General features: G+C 43.0%; 1 protein-coding gene across 1 annotated transcript; it reads right to left on the bottom strand.

Moving 5' to 3' along the window:
* Nucleotides 1-10: 10 nt before the first annotated feature.
* Nucleotides 11-20,581, bottom strand: flt1 (fms related receptor tyrosine kinase 1). Its single transcript, XM_079576607.1, has 30 exons — nucleotides 20,274-20,581; nucleotides 18,192-18,276; nucleotides 17,750-17,952; nucleotides 16,621-16,745; nucleotides 15,113-15,281; nucleotides 14,834-14,970; nucleotides 14,471-14,642; nucleotides 13,097-13,214; nucleotides 12,730-12,899; nucleotides 12,505-12,652; nucleotides 9,064-9,187; nucleotides 8,763-8,871; nucleotides 8,041-8,325; nucleotides 6,860-7,006; nucleotides 6,453-6,584; nucleotides 5,725-5,831; nucleotides 5,177-5,306; nucleotides 4,248-4,355; nucleotides 3,710-3,823; nucleotides 3,545-3,633; nucleotides 3,082-3,169; nucleotides 2,904-3,001; nucleotides 2,708-2,830; nucleotides 2,342-2,453; nucleotides 2,165-2,264; nucleotides 1,578-1,683; nucleotides 1,395-1,492; nucleotides 896-965; nucleotides 737-819; nucleotides 11-623 (listed from the first exon to the last, which is right to left on the bottom strand). The coding sequence occupies exons 1-30, from the start codon at nucleotides 20,326-20,328 to the stop codon at nucleotides 497-499; spliced, it is 3,732 nt and encodes a 1,243-aa protein (XP_079432733.1). The 5' UTR covers nucleotides 20,329-20,581; the 3' UTR covers nucleotides 11-496.
* Nucleotides 20,582-20,960: the final 379 nt, after the last annotated feature.

The following is a 20,960-nucleotide window of genomic DNA, read 5'->3' as shown; positions in this document are numbered from 1 at the left end:
AATTTACCTCGAAAACCATTTACTGTTAGCGTGCTCGACTCCCCTCAGACCAGACTTGTCCTGCTCCCATCAAAGTTTACATCTTCAGCTCGTCTCCATGGAGATACTGCTGCTTTGCTTTGACTATAGGTAGCCAAACAGGAAGTTTAAATACATCCTCGTCCAAATGCTTTGGCTCTTTACAATGGTTCATTTGCTATTGTGCAGTAACATGTAACCAGGAATGTTCCACAGTATGGCTTTAAGCTAAAACAAGCATGACACAAAAGTATGTACTATGACTTACAGATTAAATGTACTTAAAATAAATATATAGTTTCCAGCATACAAAAGCTGTAAGAGGTCCTAAAGCAGGAGCACTCCGACTTACAAGCTCAGTGGTACCCGTACAAAAAGCATCTAAGGCTAAATACTTGGTGAATATACTTGATATGAGTAACTCCTTTAGATGATAGATAGCTGCTCGTGAAAAGGGTGGTTCACACAGATCATTCTGCTAGAAAGAAGGGCAAAGAAATTCAGAATTGTCGTTTTGTGGAGGTGAGCCATCGCCGTGGACATGTGTGCTGTCATTGTTCAAGAGGGGCACATGCTTGGTCTGACATTTGGTGAAGCTTATGAACCTTGAAAAGAAGAAAACGTTTATGGACTTTTCAAGCTGCCAAATGTTTACAAAAGCATGCAAAATTTTCAGAGGTGATTTCCTGCTGACACTTAAAAAAAGATCGGTTGTCACCTGCTGAGTTTCGTGCCGTTATTTTGGGTCAAACACCACAGTTCCTCTGAGGGCAGGACCATGCCACTGTCACCTTGCTCTTCCTGTGAAAACCCCACATATATGCACTATGGTGGCGTTTATCTCGTGCCATCAAATTTTTGCAGAAGTTTTGCTTACATCAGGGCTTGTCGGCTCCTCAAACGATGGTTCCTCAAATGTTTGCAGCATGTGCATACCCCTCATGTAACTATAAGAACAGAACAGAAATAATATGTCAATTTCTCATTATCTCATACTAATGAGATCATTATAAACCATAACAAATGTGTGGAAATGAGCACAAATACCCACAAACTAACACTTACATTTCAAACATGTAACTTGATGTTTAATTCTCATATACTATTTTGTGGAAAACCGAAAAAAATGTCCAGTTCCTTGTGCCATTCAAGCATAACTAAATAAGTGCCCCAACTTGTCACCCAACTGATTACAGCCTGGAAACGCCACTGTTTTACATTATATTCCTATTCATGGAAAAGAAAAAGAGTAATTCAGCCCTATTTTCTAAAACATATGGACTTTGACTGGAAAAAACTGGTGTCTGGACTAGAAAGAGAAGGAGAACCAACAAGTGTTTTTGAGGAGGAGATGGGAGCATTAAACTAGGCATTACCTCAGATTAGTTACAGCCAGTGGATTTTCCTTAAGACATTTGTTGCCATTTATGTCCCCTGTCTTGAATGTCCCAAGGGGGATATAATCTTTCCCAACCTGCATTTTTGAAAAGAAAGGTTAATATTCCAGACTTCCATACTTTACGACGTAGACATATTTCGATTCGTGGAGCAGCGCTGACCTGCAGGACACGGGCCTGGAGGAGGTCACCCAGAGTCTCCACCAGGTCACTGAAGGTGGGTCGGTCTGACGGGCGGGGCTCCCAGCAGGCCAGCATTGTGCTGTAACTGTGCACAAAAGCGGGCATATTGTTTCATTTCAAAGCCCCCCATGTTTGAACCTCAATGAAATCAGATTGTATTTTAGGATATTACACTATAGTCCCAAGGTGAGCGTGAACTCGCTTGAACTTTTATCTGGCTGGGTTTCAGATGACATTGCTCACATTCTACAGACTCATAAGGCTAAAACCATGCACCTAATCACTAAAATATAAATGTTCAGTTTTGCCAGAACAACAATAACATATATTAAAGGGAAAAGCTGAGGAAGAATGTGAGACCAGGTCAGCTTTTATACAGACACGTCGGCCAATATAACTGGTCAATAATTGCCCTTTTAAGAGAATTGACCATTCCCACGTGCCTATATATGAGTTCATTTGATTGACCACCAACGCTTATATTCTGATAATCTGCAACAGCCAGATTAGCCCTTTAGCCCTGCATCTGTGGATAAGAATTGTTCTTTGTCAAAGTAAAGACTGACATTTCAGGCGTGCTGTATTCGGGCGCTCTCATCCTTGTTCCAGCTTTGAGCCGATGACAGAACTCCTCATCGATGTGAACCCCAGGGTACGGAGACGCTCCTGGACAGTGCATGAAAGTGGACAATTTATTTATTACACTTTTGAACTAAACAATGAAATGGCTTTGTTTTTTGTACCCAGAGAGAAGATCTCCCACAGCAGGACGCCATAGGACCAGACGTCACTCTGAGTGGTGAACACTTTGTCAAAGATGGACTCTGGAGACATCCACTTCAGGGGCAGACGAGCCTTCAGTCCACCAGGACATAGAAAGAAGGTTTGTGTAATTCAACATCATAACAATGTTCAGGGTCTGAAAATTATCACTACAAGAAATGTACTCAAGTCTCGAGGATACGACAAAGAGGAATTGAGAGTGACTGGGACTCTCAAAAGTTTCGCTTGAACATTTCATTTTAGTTGCTCCAGCATTAGCCACTAACTGCACCTAACATCACATCAAGTTTCATTGTGAGAAACAGGAAGCACAGGTGAATACTTACATCACCTTTGCGGATATAATCTGGATCCCTGTAGATGTCTCTGGCCAACCCAAAGTCACAAATCTTCACCACTTTATTATCTGACAGCAGCACGTTTCGGGCTGCCAGGTCTCTGTGGATGCACTGATAGACAAAGCATCTCAATATACATGCATAATGTTACACTGTGTGTTCAATAGTCTTTGTAGGGAAGCACCTTGCGTGAAGCTAGAAACTCCATTCCTCGGGCCACCTGAAAGCCGAAGCAGATGAGATCTTCCAGGAATAAAGGAGGATTTAGGACTGTTTTTTGCTCTGCATGAAAGAATAAAAAGATGTCATGTTTTCCACTTTGTAGTGTAATGACACAGGGGAAGCCTGGGGTTGACTCTTACCATCTGTGTTTTTAGGTTTGAGATCAAAGGTGACTTCTTGTCTGTGAAGTGCATCGCCAAAAGATTTAGATTCTTCACTGTAAAACAGCTGAAAATGAACACAATCAATTGTTAATCAAACTAACAACAACCAGAAAAACAGGTTATTTTTGCTTATCGTGTAATCATTGCAGTCATTTTTTTGAGAAGTGCCTATAGGTGTGAAAACAACATTCAAGTTTTTTTTGTTAGGGGCGACAAAATAAGGAAGAGGAGGCCCTGTTTCAGTGAAGATAAACATTTAGCGTCAAAGTGATTGCAGAAGTGGACAGTTTTGTAAGGGTCTGGAGGAACCATAACCACAAGCTTGAGTATGTATGCATGTGTGAATTACAAGTGGCCATGTAATATTGCTTGGAAATGTTTGTCTCAAGTTGCCGCAGTAATATACATGTTACGTTGACAATAATCAAATAGATCTTACTGAGTAGTCCACAAACACGCTTCGTTTAGTTTTGAGAAAGATAGACAGGTTCCCAAAGCGGCAAAACTCAACAATGACCATTAAAGGTCCTGGAAACAGACACAACACAGGAAAATGAAAACAAATACATGGAGGTGATACTTTTAAATAAAGTGTAAAACATACCTCCTGGTTTTGTGCAGGCCCCCAGTAGGTTTACCACATTTAAATGGTTTCCAATGTGGTTGAGGATCTTCAGCTCAGTCAAAAGAGCTTTGTGTTCATTGACAGTGGCCCCCTCTAGTGGCCACATAGTAAAGTGTCATTTTGAAGCTTCCTCAATTGGGCTAAATAACTTAAAGGAACTATACCTGTGTTGTTTTTTTTATTATTATTTTTATTATAACAAACAATTAAAGAGGAGGCACTAAATTAAAACGTCAGTTGTGTTTTCTAACATATTTGTAGCATCTGAATTCTTCACAGTGACAAGTTTGTAGGCACAACTTGCAGGGTCACTTTTCAGGGTTAATGCGAGAAAACTCATCTGCAAGGTTATGCAGTTGTTCCAAATGCTTTATAATTAGAGGCAAAGTGTTTACCCCACAAATATCTGGGTTTACAATATACCAATAAACAAAACAAATTTCGTTCCATTAATTAAAAAAAAGAAGAAAAAAAAATCAGGTATAGTGCCTTTAACTTGCATTTTAATCTATTTTACCTTTGAGCATTTTAACAGCCACAGTCCTGCAGCTGGCTCCACCACCGTCTATGCCAAACGCCGAGGCCTGGACCACTTTACCAAACGCTCCACGGCCCAAGGCTTTCCCTGTGAATCAAGACATTACAGCGGCTAAGTACTCGTACTGTATAGAGTTCGGGAAATTCCATGGTGATCCACCATCTTTGCAGCTGTTCGCATACATTTTGCATAGACTGATAGATAAAAACAGTGTAAAAAGAGGACAAAAAAGCTATGGAACAACTCCATTAGCTATTGAGCTACTACTGGTAAATACATCTACACTGTGGTGCCCAAGTGATTTAATATGAACAATAACTCCAGTATTTTGCCTTTTAAAATCTACATAGGTTTATTATTGCTGCTAATCCCATGATGTCTAGCGGTATGACATGGGATGACATCTCACAGTTTGCATCAGTGATAGGGTAGAAGGGTACAGCCTCTAAATAAGCCCGAGTGCAGATTAGAAAAATAAGACAATTAAAGAACATTCACAGTCTTATATATACTAACATATTTAAACATGGGGCTTTAAAACTTCCTGAATCCACTGCATCAATGAGTGCTTTTGTTGTCAGTTTATATTAAATTCAGTGTCATTAGTTTGTTCCACCTAAACATGCGATAAGCCCAGACTGAAGGGCCTATGTTGGTGAATGGCCGCTGATTAGCGACAGTAAACACGCCTCCTGCATCCCCTGGACCAGCTGATTAGTTCATCACTGAGCCTGATAACCGAGAGCAACTCCCCATAATATCAGATAAGAGCTTTGAGAAAAGTTTGGTATCTGCTTGGATCATCTCAGACGCGCCTCCCTGCATCCACATCGCCAGCGCATTCCCAAAGTTATTCAGACACACCAAAAGCCCATCTTAGCCCCGATGAACCATGAAAAAATGCGCACCTAATTTGAGGCGCTCCCTAGGGAACTCCCATTGGTTGGCATTGTACTGCAGCCGTTCACACTGTTCAGCGAGAGGCCCGTCACCGAGGTCCAGGATGATAGACAGGTACTCTGGCTTTGTGCTCGAGTTCTAGAGAGAAACATGTTTATGTAAATATTAAGTTGTCGTAAACACTTGGTGCTTAGAATAGTAGAAAAGTAAGTAAGTCTAGTTTAAGTTGCTGTCATACCACCTTGGGCATGCCATGATGTGAGACCATGAGGGAATACCAGGGGCTTAGTGGTTATCCAGCTTTGGCCTGTGCTGTTTTTGTGTCCTTGGGCAAGACACTGGAACTGCCTTGCCATATGCACAGATGTGGCATGAGATTGCGTGGTTGATTGGAGAGTCTGATGACGCAGTCCAGAGCAGAGCAGACGTGGCAACATGTAGCTCGCCGAGGAATGTGTGTCCCCTTGTTAATCATGTCTAATGAACCTCAATATTTCTATACTGACAAATGCGTATGGATAAAGATAGAGAGGTAAAAGTTAAAATGATTTGTTACCTGTCTTACTTTGCGAATGAGCAGGATGAGCAAGAGCCAGAGAAGCAAGGCTGCGACGCAGGTGCAGGTCAAAGCCGGGACCTCCAGGAAGGAAAACTGTGGGACACCTGGAAATACATGCTGCTTTTACAATAACAAACCCCCATTATGGATTTCTGAATGATCTTTTGATATAAAAGATTATGTATGATTTCATAATGTTTAATGTGTCATATATTGTAAAAAAGAAAGTTAGCAAATTATTTATCTCCATTTAATAACTTGAAATATTCTCAGCTTAAGAGCTGTTCACTTGGAGATTCAGGCTCTGCAATTTCCACAGGAAATAAAAGTGGGAGACTTGTTCCTTCCTGAAGAATCAGAACACAACAACACATGCTCAGGCCCTCGTCGTCAGGGCTGGACCAGGAACAGCATCCGCACAATGGGGGCGCACTGAGACGCTCACACTCTTGGCTTTAAGGAGCAACTCTATAGAGTTTCAATACGGAGTTGGTGGCCAGGTCGGAACTTGATGTTGGTGTTTGCTATGTATTTATAGCAGATTTTTACCTGATTTATGGTTAATATCTCTATACTCACTGGGTCTGTACAAATACAACAAAAATGCTCACATAGTTCAGCGCCCTCTATACTCTATGTCATCGGATTCTAGTCTAGAACATGAAGCTATTGCTACAAACAAAATAATTAACCATGTTTGTCGTTCTTTGTGGGCCAACACTCACTGTGGACCCATATGTGGGCGGAGCTTTGTGCCGAGCCCCTCTCATTGGTGGCTTTGCAGGTGTACAGGCCCTGGTCCTCCTCCGTGATCCGATCAATGTGGAGAGTACCATCCTCTGGGGAGATCACAATACCTGCAAAATGTGAGAGAAACAAAGTCTCGTCTAAACTGAGGAGGGTAGAGACACAGATGGGAAATGCTTTAACAACAAAAGTGGGCGGTGCTAAATACGGTCAATACATTAACATGAACTTTTGTCACTACACTTACCCACGGTGGGAAGAGTTACTCAGGTAAGAATACTGTTACTTAAGGCAAAAGTTAGCGTGTGATGAAACTACTCGTGAGATACAATTTCTTCAAAGGGTGACTGAAGTAACTGATTACCATGTGGCTTGATTTGTTCACCTGAACCTTGAAGCAGAGCGTTTTCCTCTTTAAACCACGTGAGTGCTGGACGTGGCACCCCACGAGATACACACTTTAGCATCACAGAACTACTGGAGTTTACTGTTCTGTCGGTCAAATTTTCCAGGAGCACGGGAGGCTCCAACACTGAAAGAAAACAAATGCATCAAAGCCCAAACACATGACCTGCAGGATAGCATAAGATGCAGAAATCATTTGTATTCATAAACATGTGTTAATAATTGCTTGGAATTCAGTTGGACTGAACTTAGCGCTAGAGTTGATAACAAATACGTAATGTCCACAACAGAGAACAAAAATAGATTGCTGACTCTGGGGACCTGCGACAATAAAAGAAATAGTGATGAAGCAACACTGCAGCGCTTTGGACGGGTGCCACTGGTGGACAATAAGCTGGTGGTGACATAGTTTCGTCCAATCCTGGCCAGTGACTCAGCGGGCATTCACACTCTGCCGGGCCCTGACACAATGGAATTTGTAAAAGCAGTGACGATGTAGTATTTTGTTTGTAACAGGTTGTTCCCCACTTGTTACATTAGTTATTTGTCATCCTCCCACTGAATGTGTTTCTTGTGATGTCCCCTGACTGTCAGTGCGCCCCTCTTTCTCATAGGTCTTTGTAGGGGTCCCATGGGAGGAAGTGCGGGGCTGATTGAATAGAGCAGCAGTAAAAGAAAAGTCACTTAAGCAAGGCGTCAGATTGTTGTTCTATCTTCCTCCTGGACAACAATGATGATTGTGTGTGGGACTGGGACCTGACACTGTCTGATTGGTGGATTGTTCGCGCAGCTCTATGCAGGGGCCTGTAAATGTGGCATTGTGGGAAGTGCCATTGTGAGCTTTTCCTCCTGAGTAGCACTCATTCCCACGTGAAAGAGGTTCGGGGCCCGAACGCGGAGCAAAGACAGGGTGCGGCCCCAGGAAGTGCAGGGGACCCAGCTCTCAAAAACTCTGAAGTTGTTTGTTTATTTACATGTAAGTGTGCTTCAGAGAATGCATAGAAAACAAGTTTAGTAAGCAGGATGCATTACACATCAATGACGCTTTCTCGTGGCTCATGAGATAAAGGATTGGTTGGGAAAAGGAAGATTCTCCCTTAAATCTTTGAATTTAAGGGAGAAGCAGTACTTGTGATTGTAGTAATAACTGCAGATACTTACGTGATACGTTGACCCGTATGTCCAGATGTGCCTGCTGTCCTGTAGACAGATGGAGGGCTGAGCACCTGTACACTCCGGAGTCTGAGGTACTCAGGTTGTGACGAAGCAGCACTAAAGAGCTGGAGTACTGTCCCACAGAGAGATGAGTCTGCACAGAGACATTGCTATGCATCTGTTGCCAGGACAAGATGCTATACAGGTGTCTGCTGGCTCTGCAGGTGAGGTGCAGGTCCCCGCCTTCCCTGGACTCCTCCACCTGGGCCACACCGAAGCCTCCCATCACATCTACATAAAAGCATAGGCACATCTGATTGCTTGACACTTTCAGAACATTTGGAGCTGATTCAGCTAAAATGGCAGCAGGGGTTTTGGAGGCACAAAAAAATACAGTGAAAAGGTTTTATTTACGTAAGCCATTTGACACTTCCCATGGAAACAACTCGAGTTTCCTGATGGCAGAAAGTGTTTATCTTTACTGAACACCCCAAGGCTCCCGAAATAAAGTGAGCTGCCAGTCCAAGGAAGTGAGCACAGGGAAGTGGGCCGATAAGGGGCTGGTTCCGGTTTTGCTCGTGCTGCTCAGAGCAGCTCCATGTTCAGGAGCACAGTGAGTGTGCACAAAGAGCACGTACAGGTTTTCATTCAGCTCCATCTCAATGACAGATGTATTGCTGTGACTGTGCAAAGTTAAGTCGACACAGATGTGTGTGAGTATGGCTGACCGGTGATGTAGAAGTGGATGTCCCGGTGGTCAGTGCCCACAGAGTTGGATGCGACACAGCGATACACTCCCGACACAAAGGCCTCTGCCACAGTCAGGACCCCCACCGTCTGCAGCACAAACATCCGCACCTAAAAACTGTGCTTTACCTTTGCCATGGCAGACATTCATTTAATGGAGCCATTCAGGGACAACAGAGGACAGCTTTATATATGTATATATTTAATTAGTATGCAATTCCAACCCAAAGGGCAACAGTGTGAAAACATTACAGAACTTTCTGTTGTACCTAAGACTCTCACCTTGTTCTTGCCCTGGAGCACTTGGTGATGGTGTGAAACACTCAGGATGTGGTTTTGTGTTGAAGTGCCTGTCTGTCCCGCTGTCACTTCTGTCCACAGAGCGGAGGACGGGGGACACTCACACCTGCAGCAGGGACAGGTCAGCTGTGTTGACACAAGCTTCACAGCTGGGACAGGGGCTCAGCAGGAGGGAACCCTCACATCCCTTGATCATCACTGTTTGATATTTTGACACTATCCCACACATGACTCCTCATCATCCTGCAGTGATTTTATAAAACATCCTTCCACTCTGTCCTCTGCACTGACAATGGTCAATCTTTGGAGTCCATGTAATGCCTGATTGTTCATCTCTGGAGGACGCTGAGGTGCTATTGTCATTTTGTGCATGGACTTCCTTCTATTCAGAACAAATCATCCCACATTTCCAGGACAAGAGTTCCTGTCGTTCTCTCACAAGTCTAAATCTATAGATTACGCACCAGTCACTGTGGGAACTTGGGCTTATGCAAGCACTGCACCCTCTTTAGATTTGCATTCACAAAATGACTGACTGCTCATACCACACACTGCTGTTTATGAAATCAATTTTTGAACAGCAGTATTATTAATTATTACATAATAATATCTGTCTGTCTAGAGATAAATAAGGTCATTTGAGCTACTGGCTACAAAATATCCAACAATATATTTACATCTAAATTGTGAGGAAGTAAAAATTACTTTTACTCCCACCGTGGAATTTGAAGTATTTTTATTATACAGGTAATAAGTCTGTCTCTGTCCTCTCTCCTTGATCCCTGAGCACTGTTCCTCCTCTGGTACACATCAGATCATCTCAGGCACAAAATGCCCACAGACAAACTCACCCAAACTCAGGCTTCCAAGGAAAACTCACACACAAAGAGGTTGGGACAGAAGTCCATAGTTAGATTAAAACTGAAAGTAGTTAGACATTAAAGTGGTAAGAAATGAAACATAGACACACACTTTCACACCATGTGCCTGACATGATTTAGACCAGGAAGAAGGAATAGGCTATTTGTGAATCAAGGGGGGTAATTCCTTCCTTTCCTTTACGTCAAGTGCCTGAAATAGTCTACGCTGTCCCTGTCCGGCCCTGTCTCAAGCCCAAAAATAACCACATATGAACCAACAAGTAAGTATGAGCAAATGTTTAATGCAACACACTCCCAATGATATTACATTTTAAACAATATGTTTCATACAATGTGTTGAATGTAAGTTAGTTGTATAAAATTATTAAATATTAGACTCATATATTACTCATTGGATCTGTATAGAAGTACATCACAGTGAGAGTCACCCGTAAAACGTTCACATGCATTCACACATGCACACATGTCTTTCACTTCATACAATGGCTTAATACACATGCATTTGGCAGGTTTACACTTTACAAAGACCAAAGCTGTTATACTAACATTATTTAAAGCACATGATAAAAACAAAACTTGACAACATTGGACAATGACAGTCTCGGGTCTGGGAGACTTCCTACATAGTAGGTATCTTTGGACCAACAGTCTTTAAATAGAGAACTGCTGGCATCCCGTAGTGAACACAAGCTTGTCCTCCCTCCTGCTCAAGCGAGCACACTTCCGCTGGCTACAATTTTTTTTATAAACTCACAGCTTTTGTGGATCTCAGAACCAGATCTGGGCACATAAGCAGTTCAAGCACCCGTTATAGTACCACTGTAGGACACAAGGCAAAGCAGCTCCAGAAATGTGGGTCATGGGTGCAATTGCACTTTGTCTGGCTCAAACGTTTGTGAAGTGACAGGGATTTGACTGAGACCGGGCCAAAGAGAATAAATAAATAACTATGAATAGTGTTCCTCGAGTGCATTCGGTCCTCACTGCTCAGCAGTGTTCAGTCTCAGTGGGTCTCAGAGCGTCAGTGTGAGCAGCAGTGGCAGGGGCAGCAGGACAGAGCTCTTCTACTGGACAGAGGTGAGGCGGCTGGAGGGGAGGCTGGTGCTGAGGTATGCGGGGGCAGAGCAGGAGTGGGTGGTGGGGCTCTCCAGAATAGATCAAGCTCTTGAGGAAGCGGACTGTGCCACGTTTGAAGAAGAAGGGACAATCATGCTGCTGGGAAGCGTCTTGCATCGAAGAGGAAGCCAAACAACGAGAGGAAAACGCTCTGATTTTTGTACAGGAAGCCCATTGCGCCTCCTGCCTGGGCCAGATAAGAGTGCTGCAGTTCCCAGGCACAAGGCTCCTCAGCCTGGCCCAAGACGGTCCACTGCCTTTGGGCCTCCTCCACTGCGGCGTCAGGCTTGTGGTGCAGCCATGCTGCAAAGAACAAGGGCTGAGTCAGGATCCAGCCAAAAACTCATACTCTACAAAAAACAGTCTGCACTGCTGTATTTTTCTCACCACTTCTTATTAATTAAATCAGTACATATTAAATGCATACATTAAATGCATGTTAAAATGTGAACATTTCTGTTTTTGTGGCAGGAAGGATTTGCCCAAAGAAAAAGTTATTTTATCCTGAGGTTACGTGATAACAGGCAGTATTACAATCCTGCTACTGTACTGTGCTTATGATTGTCGGTACTAAAGATGAAAGACTGAAGGCATGGCGCCAGCCTAAAGTAGGGGCCAGGGGTCAATTACAGTGATGATGTCACTGGCTCTTGAGCGTGTGGTCGGTCCTGTGCGGCTCTAAGGTCACACTTAACCTTTATGACTCTGACCGGAGCAACACAATACAGGTGTGACCTTCAAGAGTAGCGCAAGTCATGTTTTTGCCAAGAGACTCCTTGAGAAGTTGTCCATATGTGAGTGTGCAGCCTGACGGAGCGACTGTCCCTACACTTAGGGTTGTGCCTTTTCTTAAGAAAACATCTCTTACATACTGTGTGCTGTATGTCTGTGACCTGTATAAAGTCATCACAGGATGTGACATCTCAATTATACACAATACTCTTTCACTGTGGCATGCGCAGGAAACGCACTAAATCCAGTTGTGCCTAAGAGCATAGTTCCTTCTTAAGTACGCTGTTTTGATTGTTGAAGTTAGACTGCACTGTGTGTGTTAATGTCCACACGTCCACTCACTTAAGTCCACTCAAACCAACATATAGAAAAGAAATGAGAATAAACAGAAGGAAAAGGTTCAGAGAAGTGATTAGACTCTCACACAGGCTTCACACAGAGATGAACATGAAAGGGATCTGTTCAAGAGGAAGCTCTGTCTGAACTCACGCTGAAATAGACAAAACATATTGTCCACTTTCAAAATCACACACAAACACTGTACAAGCAAATGTCTGGGGCTGAAGTACTATGGTCTCGTGTTTGGGCACTTGTATTTCGTTAACTTGAATACATGTTCAATAAAGTTAAAAGAGATATTTATGTGTGTGCTTACATGTTAATCACTCTGAGCACTGGTGAATGGTGTACTTACAGGCCTTTTGGAGGGCAGGGGTGCCAGGACCAGTGCATATGAGGTGGAGGGATACCATGTGAGGTGCAGTGCAATGCTTGTCTACTCCCCTGTGGGACAGGACCAGGGTCCTGTAATGACACTGCTTTCTCCCCAATTTGAGGTCGTACTGTGGGGCAAACCAAACCAGGCAAATCAGATGGGACTCACTGCAGGACAATATCAGGACAATGAAGCCACACTCACCTTTGACCTCCAGAGTGAGAGTCAGATTATGACAAAGTCCATGTTCCTGGTTTCGTACCAGAATGGTGTATTTTCCAGCATCTTCTTCGGCCACATCTCGAATAACCAGGGAGTATCCCTCTATATGATACCTGGAGCACTGCTCTGCTGCCAGTCTGCCATCCTTTAACCTGGCAAATTACAGGGCAATGTTAACCCTATATTAAAGGGCAAAGGCTACTGCACACTACAATGAGTATTAATTCACCTGTCATCCAAGAGAAGATGGCTACTTTTTGAAACAGTTTGTGGCTATATTGGTTCTGTTTACCTCGACAAGCTTATTTACACTACTTTATAAATAGAGTCAAATAGAGTGTTGCCTTACCACATGACCTCTGGGACAGGAAACGCTCGTAGTTTGGGAGAGATTTTGTAAGACTTCTGTCCCGCTTCTGTTTCTATCAAGCAACCATGTCTGGGTTTGAGACGGATGAATGGGTGATCTGTAAAAACACAATGACATACTTCACATGTTTGTGTAGGCTCTCGTTATTATCTCAGAATTATGTGACATAGTAGAGATTTTTTAGTATCGGACTAATGTCAATTTTATCTTCAGAAGCTTCTTCTCACTCGTGTCTTCAGAAGTAAGACTTGTTATACGCAAAACCTAGAGGCTTTTTAAAAATCTCTGGCACCTCCTAGAGGAGGGACCAGGACCACAATGACACGCCTACTTCTTGCTTACACTTAAAGGGGGGTATTATGCAAAATTGACTTTTTCAAGCTTTACATCATGTTATTATGTCATTCCCTCAATAAAAACATGCCTGAAGTGTTGCCTTGGCACATTAACGTATTTTTGAATAATCTGTAAAAACTCTGATGGCAGCCATTTTAGGGATAGCTATGCCTGAGTCCTCCTAGGAACGCCCCCACCTCCTGGAGACGCCTCCGAGCTTTCGTCACCAGCCGAGTAACCAACCACTGCTCCTCAGCAGAACCCCCTCCCCACTGATGCCACAGACAGCGTGTGGAGGGGGCGTGTCGGAAAGGGTCAGAGGTTCTTAAAGAGACAGAGGCCTATTTCAAGACATACAGCCATTTTGAGAGAGCAATTTTATACAAGGCAGTCATTCTAATTTACTGCATTGACAGACCAACAGAAGGTTTGGTCATCATTGTAGTGTGATATAGACTGGTGCTATGTGATTGAAAAAAACATAATACCCCCTCTTTAAAATGATAGTCTGTAAGTTTAAATGTTTTAGTAATTTAATAAATTGCGCATAATTGACCAACTGGGTCTAAAATCTGAAAGTGAGTAATATTAAATAATATTTTTCTGAAGTCCCTCCCTTTGCTGATTTCGGCAACTAATCAGAATCCCAGGGCTATCACTTTGACCAATGAGACAAGTTTGCAAGTGAGGAAGGAGGAACTCTCCTCATCTAACAGTGGTTTTCTCGTCAGTTTTTCTGGTCTCAATCAGGAGAAGAGGAGGTGGTAGTTGATTGTCAACTTTCAAATTTCACTCTAACTCTCTTCTCACGTTGCAATCTTACAGACAATAAAAAAAATTCGAGGGCAAAGTGAGAGTCGTGAGGGGTCATTTGCATTCAGAAAGCCCTGCTGCTTCTCTGACATTCAGACACATGCTTCAAAGTATAGTTCATAGGAGCACAGATTATTCCAGTGTGAGTAGTATTATCTATTTCTTGTATTTTTTTACTTAATTATAAATAAATTGAATAGTAACCATAAATGGTGACTGCCACTTTCTGCTGTTTGGCTTTGTCTCCACTGGACACGCGGCAGGTGTACTGGCCTCGGTCTGAGCGCTGCAGTTTGGGAATAGTCAGGAGACTGTAGAACAGCACATGGGTTCTGTGTCTCTGGATCCTCTTCGTGATGGAGTGAGAGGTGTTGTTCTGCATGAAAATTAAAAAGAGTTTTATTGTGTGAACATTCAGACTGCGTCATGTTTCAGTGCTGTGATAATGTATATACACATTATACATTAAATATACATTAAAACAATCTCAATTGATTTTCTGAGAGCTCTGGGTTGTAGGCTTCTCAATACTGTCCATTGGAGGTTTGACAGAAGTTTAGGCCTGACCTGTCCGGGATAGTGCCAGGTGATGTTGACCCTGGTGTTGAACTCCCCAGTGGCAGTGCAGTTCAGGACTAGTCTCTCCCCTTTCAGAGCCTGCACTGTCCCGCTGCTGTTCAGATACACTTCCAGGATGTTGCTCACTGTTAAAAAAAATAATAATAATGAAAATGCATATATATTTTTAAAGGCATATGCATTGTGGACTGTGTGGAAGCTAATGGGGATCCAAATTAAAGAATAAATAAAGAAGTGTTACTGTGGTACTGTGAATAGTCCACTGACCTGTTCTATGTATGATGTATATCCGTGACTGTTGAGTCACACCAGCATCCGAGGTCTCACAAAAGAAAGGTCCAGTGTAAAAGAAGGTGGGACTGCGAATAGTGAAACCAATTGTGCTGTTCCAGAGTATGTTCCTCTCATCTGGACTCACCCTTGGCCCGTTTGGGAACTGTCAATGAAGAACAATGAGGAACTGTCAAATCTTGATATTTCAACACATTAACAACACATCATTACATTTAAACCCTTTGAATAAAACCAGTATGGTTACTCCAAGCTGTGCAGCGACCTTCACATTTTGTTTCTTGGACATGACTGGAGGAAGTGTTTACTAGTTTGTGTGACATGTTGGAGCCGTCCGCCCTCTCTCAGGGGAGCAGGTAGAGCCTTTTACCAAACACACATTTCCTTCTGGACCCCTAGAGTGAACACACTCACACACACACCCTCCCGCAGTCCCCTGGCTGGGGGGCCCTCCACATATTCTCCTCTGATTAAAGTCATAAAAATAAAACAATAAAGTACTGAATCTGTTTATTGCTGTACTTAACAGTACAGTCCCCATAACATCTTCTTCAGATCATGTCAATCAGTCAATCAAAACTTATTTCTAGAACGCTTTTCATACAAGGCTGTAGTGAAAAGTGATTTACATATTAATCATGTAAGATCCATAGCTCACTTTGACAGGTTTGCAGCAAATAGAAACTTGGGATTTGGTTTGGATGGGATTACAAATTTAAGGATCCAGGAAAAGAGAAATTCTTTCAGGAAAAACTCTCAAAAGTGAATGGACTCTCAGCACAACGGTAGGCCCACTTTAGAACAACTAGTCTGGCCATACCGCTTTGCCCGATCCCATTGGGACTTGGATGGGAGACCGCCAGGGAACACCAGAAAGCCTAGGTGAATGTAGTGTGTTAGTGAGTGGTTGGTGGTGGTCGGAGGGGCTGACGGCGCAGCTGTGACTACTACTTACATAGCTTTCCATCACCAAGTTTGGTTTGAATGAATAATGTACGAAATTGTAAAGCAACTGGAAAAGCACTATAGTGACACAGAGTGACACAAAGGTCGTATGAAGTATTCACCAAATGTTCCTTTGTGCTACTGCAATAAAATGTACTGTCCGTGCTTTATTACTTAGCTGTAATAAAGCACGGAGCTGTGTTTTTTCTGTAGTCTATAGCAATGTCCCACATTGACGTAGATGGAGCCCTGTCAGTGATGAGCTGTGATTAAAGAAAATGCTTCGACTTTGATGTGTGTGGGCCAGGAGCTGCCCCAGCTTCCTCCAGCAGCTGTTTAAAGTATCAGGAGGGAAGTTGCTTGCATGATCTTACTACGACAAAGTGGTGCTGCTGGACAGAGGCCAAGGGGCACTCAAGACCCATCCCCAGAGTCCTGATTGTGCATGAATTGAATGGCTTTCTATTGAAAGAAACGTACAGCTGAAACATAGCATCTTTCACGTTTGGTGTCACTAATCTTCTGAGAACATAGCTGACCTTGGCCAGTGTGGCAGTTGTATTGGGGCTGGTGGCCCGACAAGGGATGATGAGTGGTTCTTTATCCTTCTTGTACAGCACGAACGGGCTCATCTGAGAATGCTCTACAAATGGCTGGTGTCTGTCTAAAACACAAACACTGCGGTCAGAGACACATCAAGAAAAATAATGACATGAGTACTTTCTTAATAAGAGGACAAGCTTCAGTAAATCTGTAAACATGCAGACAATACACAAACACAAACACTTGGTAGTACCAATCTAAGCTACACAAAAGCGAATCAGCACTTCACATTCCCTCTGTGAAGTTTATCGGCTGGTCCTCAGGATCGAGGACCAGCCGATAAACAGGCAGCCTGTTCAAACGGGCTCCTTCCCATGTTCACTACTGCAGTGACTGTTGACATTGAAAGGTGTGGGTGTTGCTCAGCATTGTTTGTTACTATTGTTATTCTAAGAAAGCTAATGTCTGAACATTTGAACAAAAGTACCCCAAGGACTAGCAGGGCTTTCCTCCTCTCACTTTGAAATTGTGCTTAGACCTGTGTGTAGGAGGTGCACTATCTGACATGGACATGATGACCTGAGCACTGATGTGCCCCCAGGGTCCCGTTGGGGCACAGTGGCGTGGTTCCGACCCTGGTCCCGCCCATCTGTAAGCCTGGCACAGACGCCGCGCGTCAAGGACTGGGAGGAGGCAGACTCTGTGCCTCCTGTGCCCCTGGATACTAAAGAGCTGTCCCGCACACAAACAGCGCACCTTCTAGACACAGAAACATCCCCTCCCAGCCTGTCCCCCAGCACAGGATGCTCACTGAGGGCTGAGGCGAGGAGATAAGGCTGATGCCCTGGGAAACTGCCCGGACCAGAGTTGTTCAGTGACAGGCTATTCCTGGCCCAGAGGTAGCACGTAAATGAAAGTAAAAAGGGAATTAGAGGGAAGGGAGAGGGGAAGAGGGGCGTAGAATTGAGCCAAAGTCATTTAGACGGATGTGTTGTTGTTACAAATAGTGTTTAAATATAATTGCTCTCCAGCATTGGTCTCTATTTAGCACCCGTGGTATCCTGTTTAAGTTGCACTTAGAAACAATGACAGAGGTGAAAAGTGAGCAGTAGAACAGTGTCTTACCTGTGATATAAACATACACAGAGGTCTCCTTCTCGGGACGGTGCTCATAGCGGCACCTGTAGAGGCCAGTGTTGCCTGCTTTGGTGCGACTGACTGTCAGATGGCTGCAGTAATGCTGCTTGGTCCTTCCACAGCGGGAATTCACTACTCGCACCTGATCACTGACCAAATCTGGGAACAGCCAAGTCAGCTTCCAGCGACCTCTGTCAAAGGCATCATAAGATAAAAATGTGTAGTCAACACGTAGCAAAAAGTTCCTGATCATAAACTAACTTGAGTGTATTTCTTTATCATCTATGGACTTATGGCGTTAGCGTACAGACATACACAGACAATGGGTAAATGACTTTCACCTTACGTTTTAGTGTCATGCTATTTTAGCACACCAAACAGTCGTATAGTTGTATAGATAAGTTTGGTTGGTTCTGTTTCTGAAATCTACCTGCAGTTGAGCAGCAGTGTTTGGTCTGTGCTCAGGAGCAGCTGTCGAGATTTCCCATCCAGAACAGGAGAGCTATACCTTCCCTCTAAAGAATGATACAAGAAAATGGTTACATTATTTATACAAGACAAAGAAATTCAAAGTCATGTCATGCATATAGGTTCAAAACTGACCATAACAAAAAGTATGTGTTTTTGAGTCAACTGAAGTCCTTTCTCTGCCTCTGTCTAGAGTACATTTTGCAGAAATGCTTAAACAACACACAAAACACAGGTCCAAACTGAGACCAATGTGGGTGCAGCTATAACATGTATTGGGTGCAGCTCATTATTTAGTCATTGGTTGTAAAGCGATTTGGATATATGTATAAGTGTATAGAGTAAAGTGTAGTGGTCTTAATAATGTTCTTTTTGTTCCTATGGGAGAACAACCAACACAAATAATACATTATATTATTATTGGCAAATTAAATTATTATGTATAATGAGAAAATTATTTGAAATAGCAAAAATATTACATGTACTGGTGAAGTATTGACATTGAACCCATTTTAGGGGACAATCGGGACATTTGATGAGTGGTGCACCTAAAAGAAAACCATGCACCAGTGCAACCAACCCAAAATACTAGTCTGAAACCTTAATGTCTTTGACGGGTTATGTGCTCCATCATTGAACAAAGACAAGAATCACATCATGTCGCAGTCTAAAATAAAATGTGTGAGCCCCGCCTCATCACACTTGACAGCTCAGTGGAAATGCGTAAGCACTGTCCCTCTTGTTTATCAAATGTAGACATTTCTCCACTCCATAGTTAAGGTTTATTAATGAGAGATAAAGACCACCCTTCCTTCCGAAAAACAAGAAAACATTATTCAGGAAAGTATTTCTTAAGTGCGCCTGCTCTCGTCTATTTATAAAGTGGACTACACAGTTAAAAACATATGGCATTGTGGGAATTACACAGCAATAAATATGTTTATAACAACAGTCCATAATCACAGCTTACAGCTAGAATCATTGTTCCCTGTGGATGCCCCATTGAACACATCTACAATCTGCCAGGACTTCCTTTACTATTTCCTTGGGTTTCACTGTGTCTAGTGCCACTGTGCAACAGTAGAGAAACTCAAGGGAAGTGAGACATCTCCTGCTTTCAACAAGCTGCAAAGTACTTGGCAAAAAAACAAAACAAAAACATGCTGTCCTTTGTTAACTCGCTGTGAGAAAGCATAATTAAAATAAACAAAGCTCTTATTTTCTATAAAGTTATAGAAGATAAAATACCACTGTAGGCCTATTTGCAGCAGACTATAAGGAAAGGAAAGAATAAAAACAACTATAGAGGATCAAAGGACAGAAAAGATATGCAACAGCTGAATTCAATGTTAAAATAAAATGCAATATGTGAAACTAGATTGGTGATTAGGCTGATTTTATGGGTTAGTTATTTGGAGGCTGCACTTTTCAATTCAAAAGCAATTACAATACGTTTGGACATTTGTTTTTTCTCTTTCATAAACTACTTTCAATCATTTGATTACATTTTTTTTTGTTGCTCTGACACATCTCCTCCGAGCAGCAGCAAGAGCGCATTCCTACGCGGAGGTAGCGGCTATAGAGGATTTCTCCACACTCGGTCCTGACCTCTCCATTATTTGTATCATGACCACAATTTGACAAACTCATCAGCGTCAGGAAATAACGCCCCATGTGTGTCCATTCATCCGAGGCCAGAGCATCAGCAGCGGGCCACGGAGGTCCCCTTTATCCAAACAAACGTGCTCCAGGAAAGGCCTTCGCGCGCGTATCTGCGCAGCGGCACACGTAGGGCCCCACTGAAGGCCGCCAGTAATTAGCAACTTGATGGTTTCATTGAGACTTTGTGTTCGTTCATTATTCAGCGGTCATGTAAAACTGCACTCTTCACATATCATTTTACTGATTCAATTAAGGTCTGCCAAACTGCAATTAGGCTACCTGTAGGCAAGGCCAAAGTGAACCCATGTTAATAGATTGCGCCTAAATATAAAACATCATCATAAAAATCACCTGACATCAACCCAAATTATAATGCACTTACCTCTGGCCAAAACCGAATACAATCCACATAAGAGGCAGAAAAGTTTCAGGTTCATTGTGTCTGAGGTTGACAGAAGCTGAAAATGAGTGTATTCCTGTGGCTGGTCCGAGACTGAGTGTGTGAATGGAGGCGGTGGTGTTTCCTGAGGAAAACTGCGGGAGCTCAGATCACGCAACAGGACGCGTCAAAACTGTTCCCATGCTATCGGACAGCGGATTTATACCGTTCCCACAGTCCGACCACCGGATAACGGGCTTCCGTGACGTGCCCTAAGCAGACACACCCAGAGTGGACCCAGAGCCACAACTAAAAAATTAGTAGTATTTCTGAATGGCGAATCTAAAAGTGACACACTGAGTTGTGTGATGACTTACCTCTGATGATGAACGTCATGTCCTAGGAGCACGCGCGCAGCTTCTTCAGTGCAGCACATAGTTGTACACGGGTTAAAACGCACGTAGGCCCCTGGAAAGCGGGTGATGTCTTGATTAATAACCTGACAGAGCCCGTTCTCGCATTTCAATGTGATCCTTTCCAACAAAAATAATAACACAGTTTGCACTCCTTGAAGAATGCAACACGAAGTAACCTCTCATCTCATGATAGGAAAAACACAATCCTCTTATTATCACCCTTGGAGGGAGGACTCACACTTCCTGGTTTATTCTCTATGACTCAAAAAGAAAT

The sequence above is a fragment of the Gobius niger genome (assembly GCF_951799975.1).
Source record: "Gobius niger genome assembly, chromosome: 18".
Lineage (NCBI taxonomy): Eukaryota > Metazoa > Chordata > Actinopteri > Gobiiformes > Gobiidae > Gobius > Gobius niger.
Note: the sequence above shows the minus strand (reverse complement) of the source record. Positions and strands in the feature narration are given on the sequence as shown.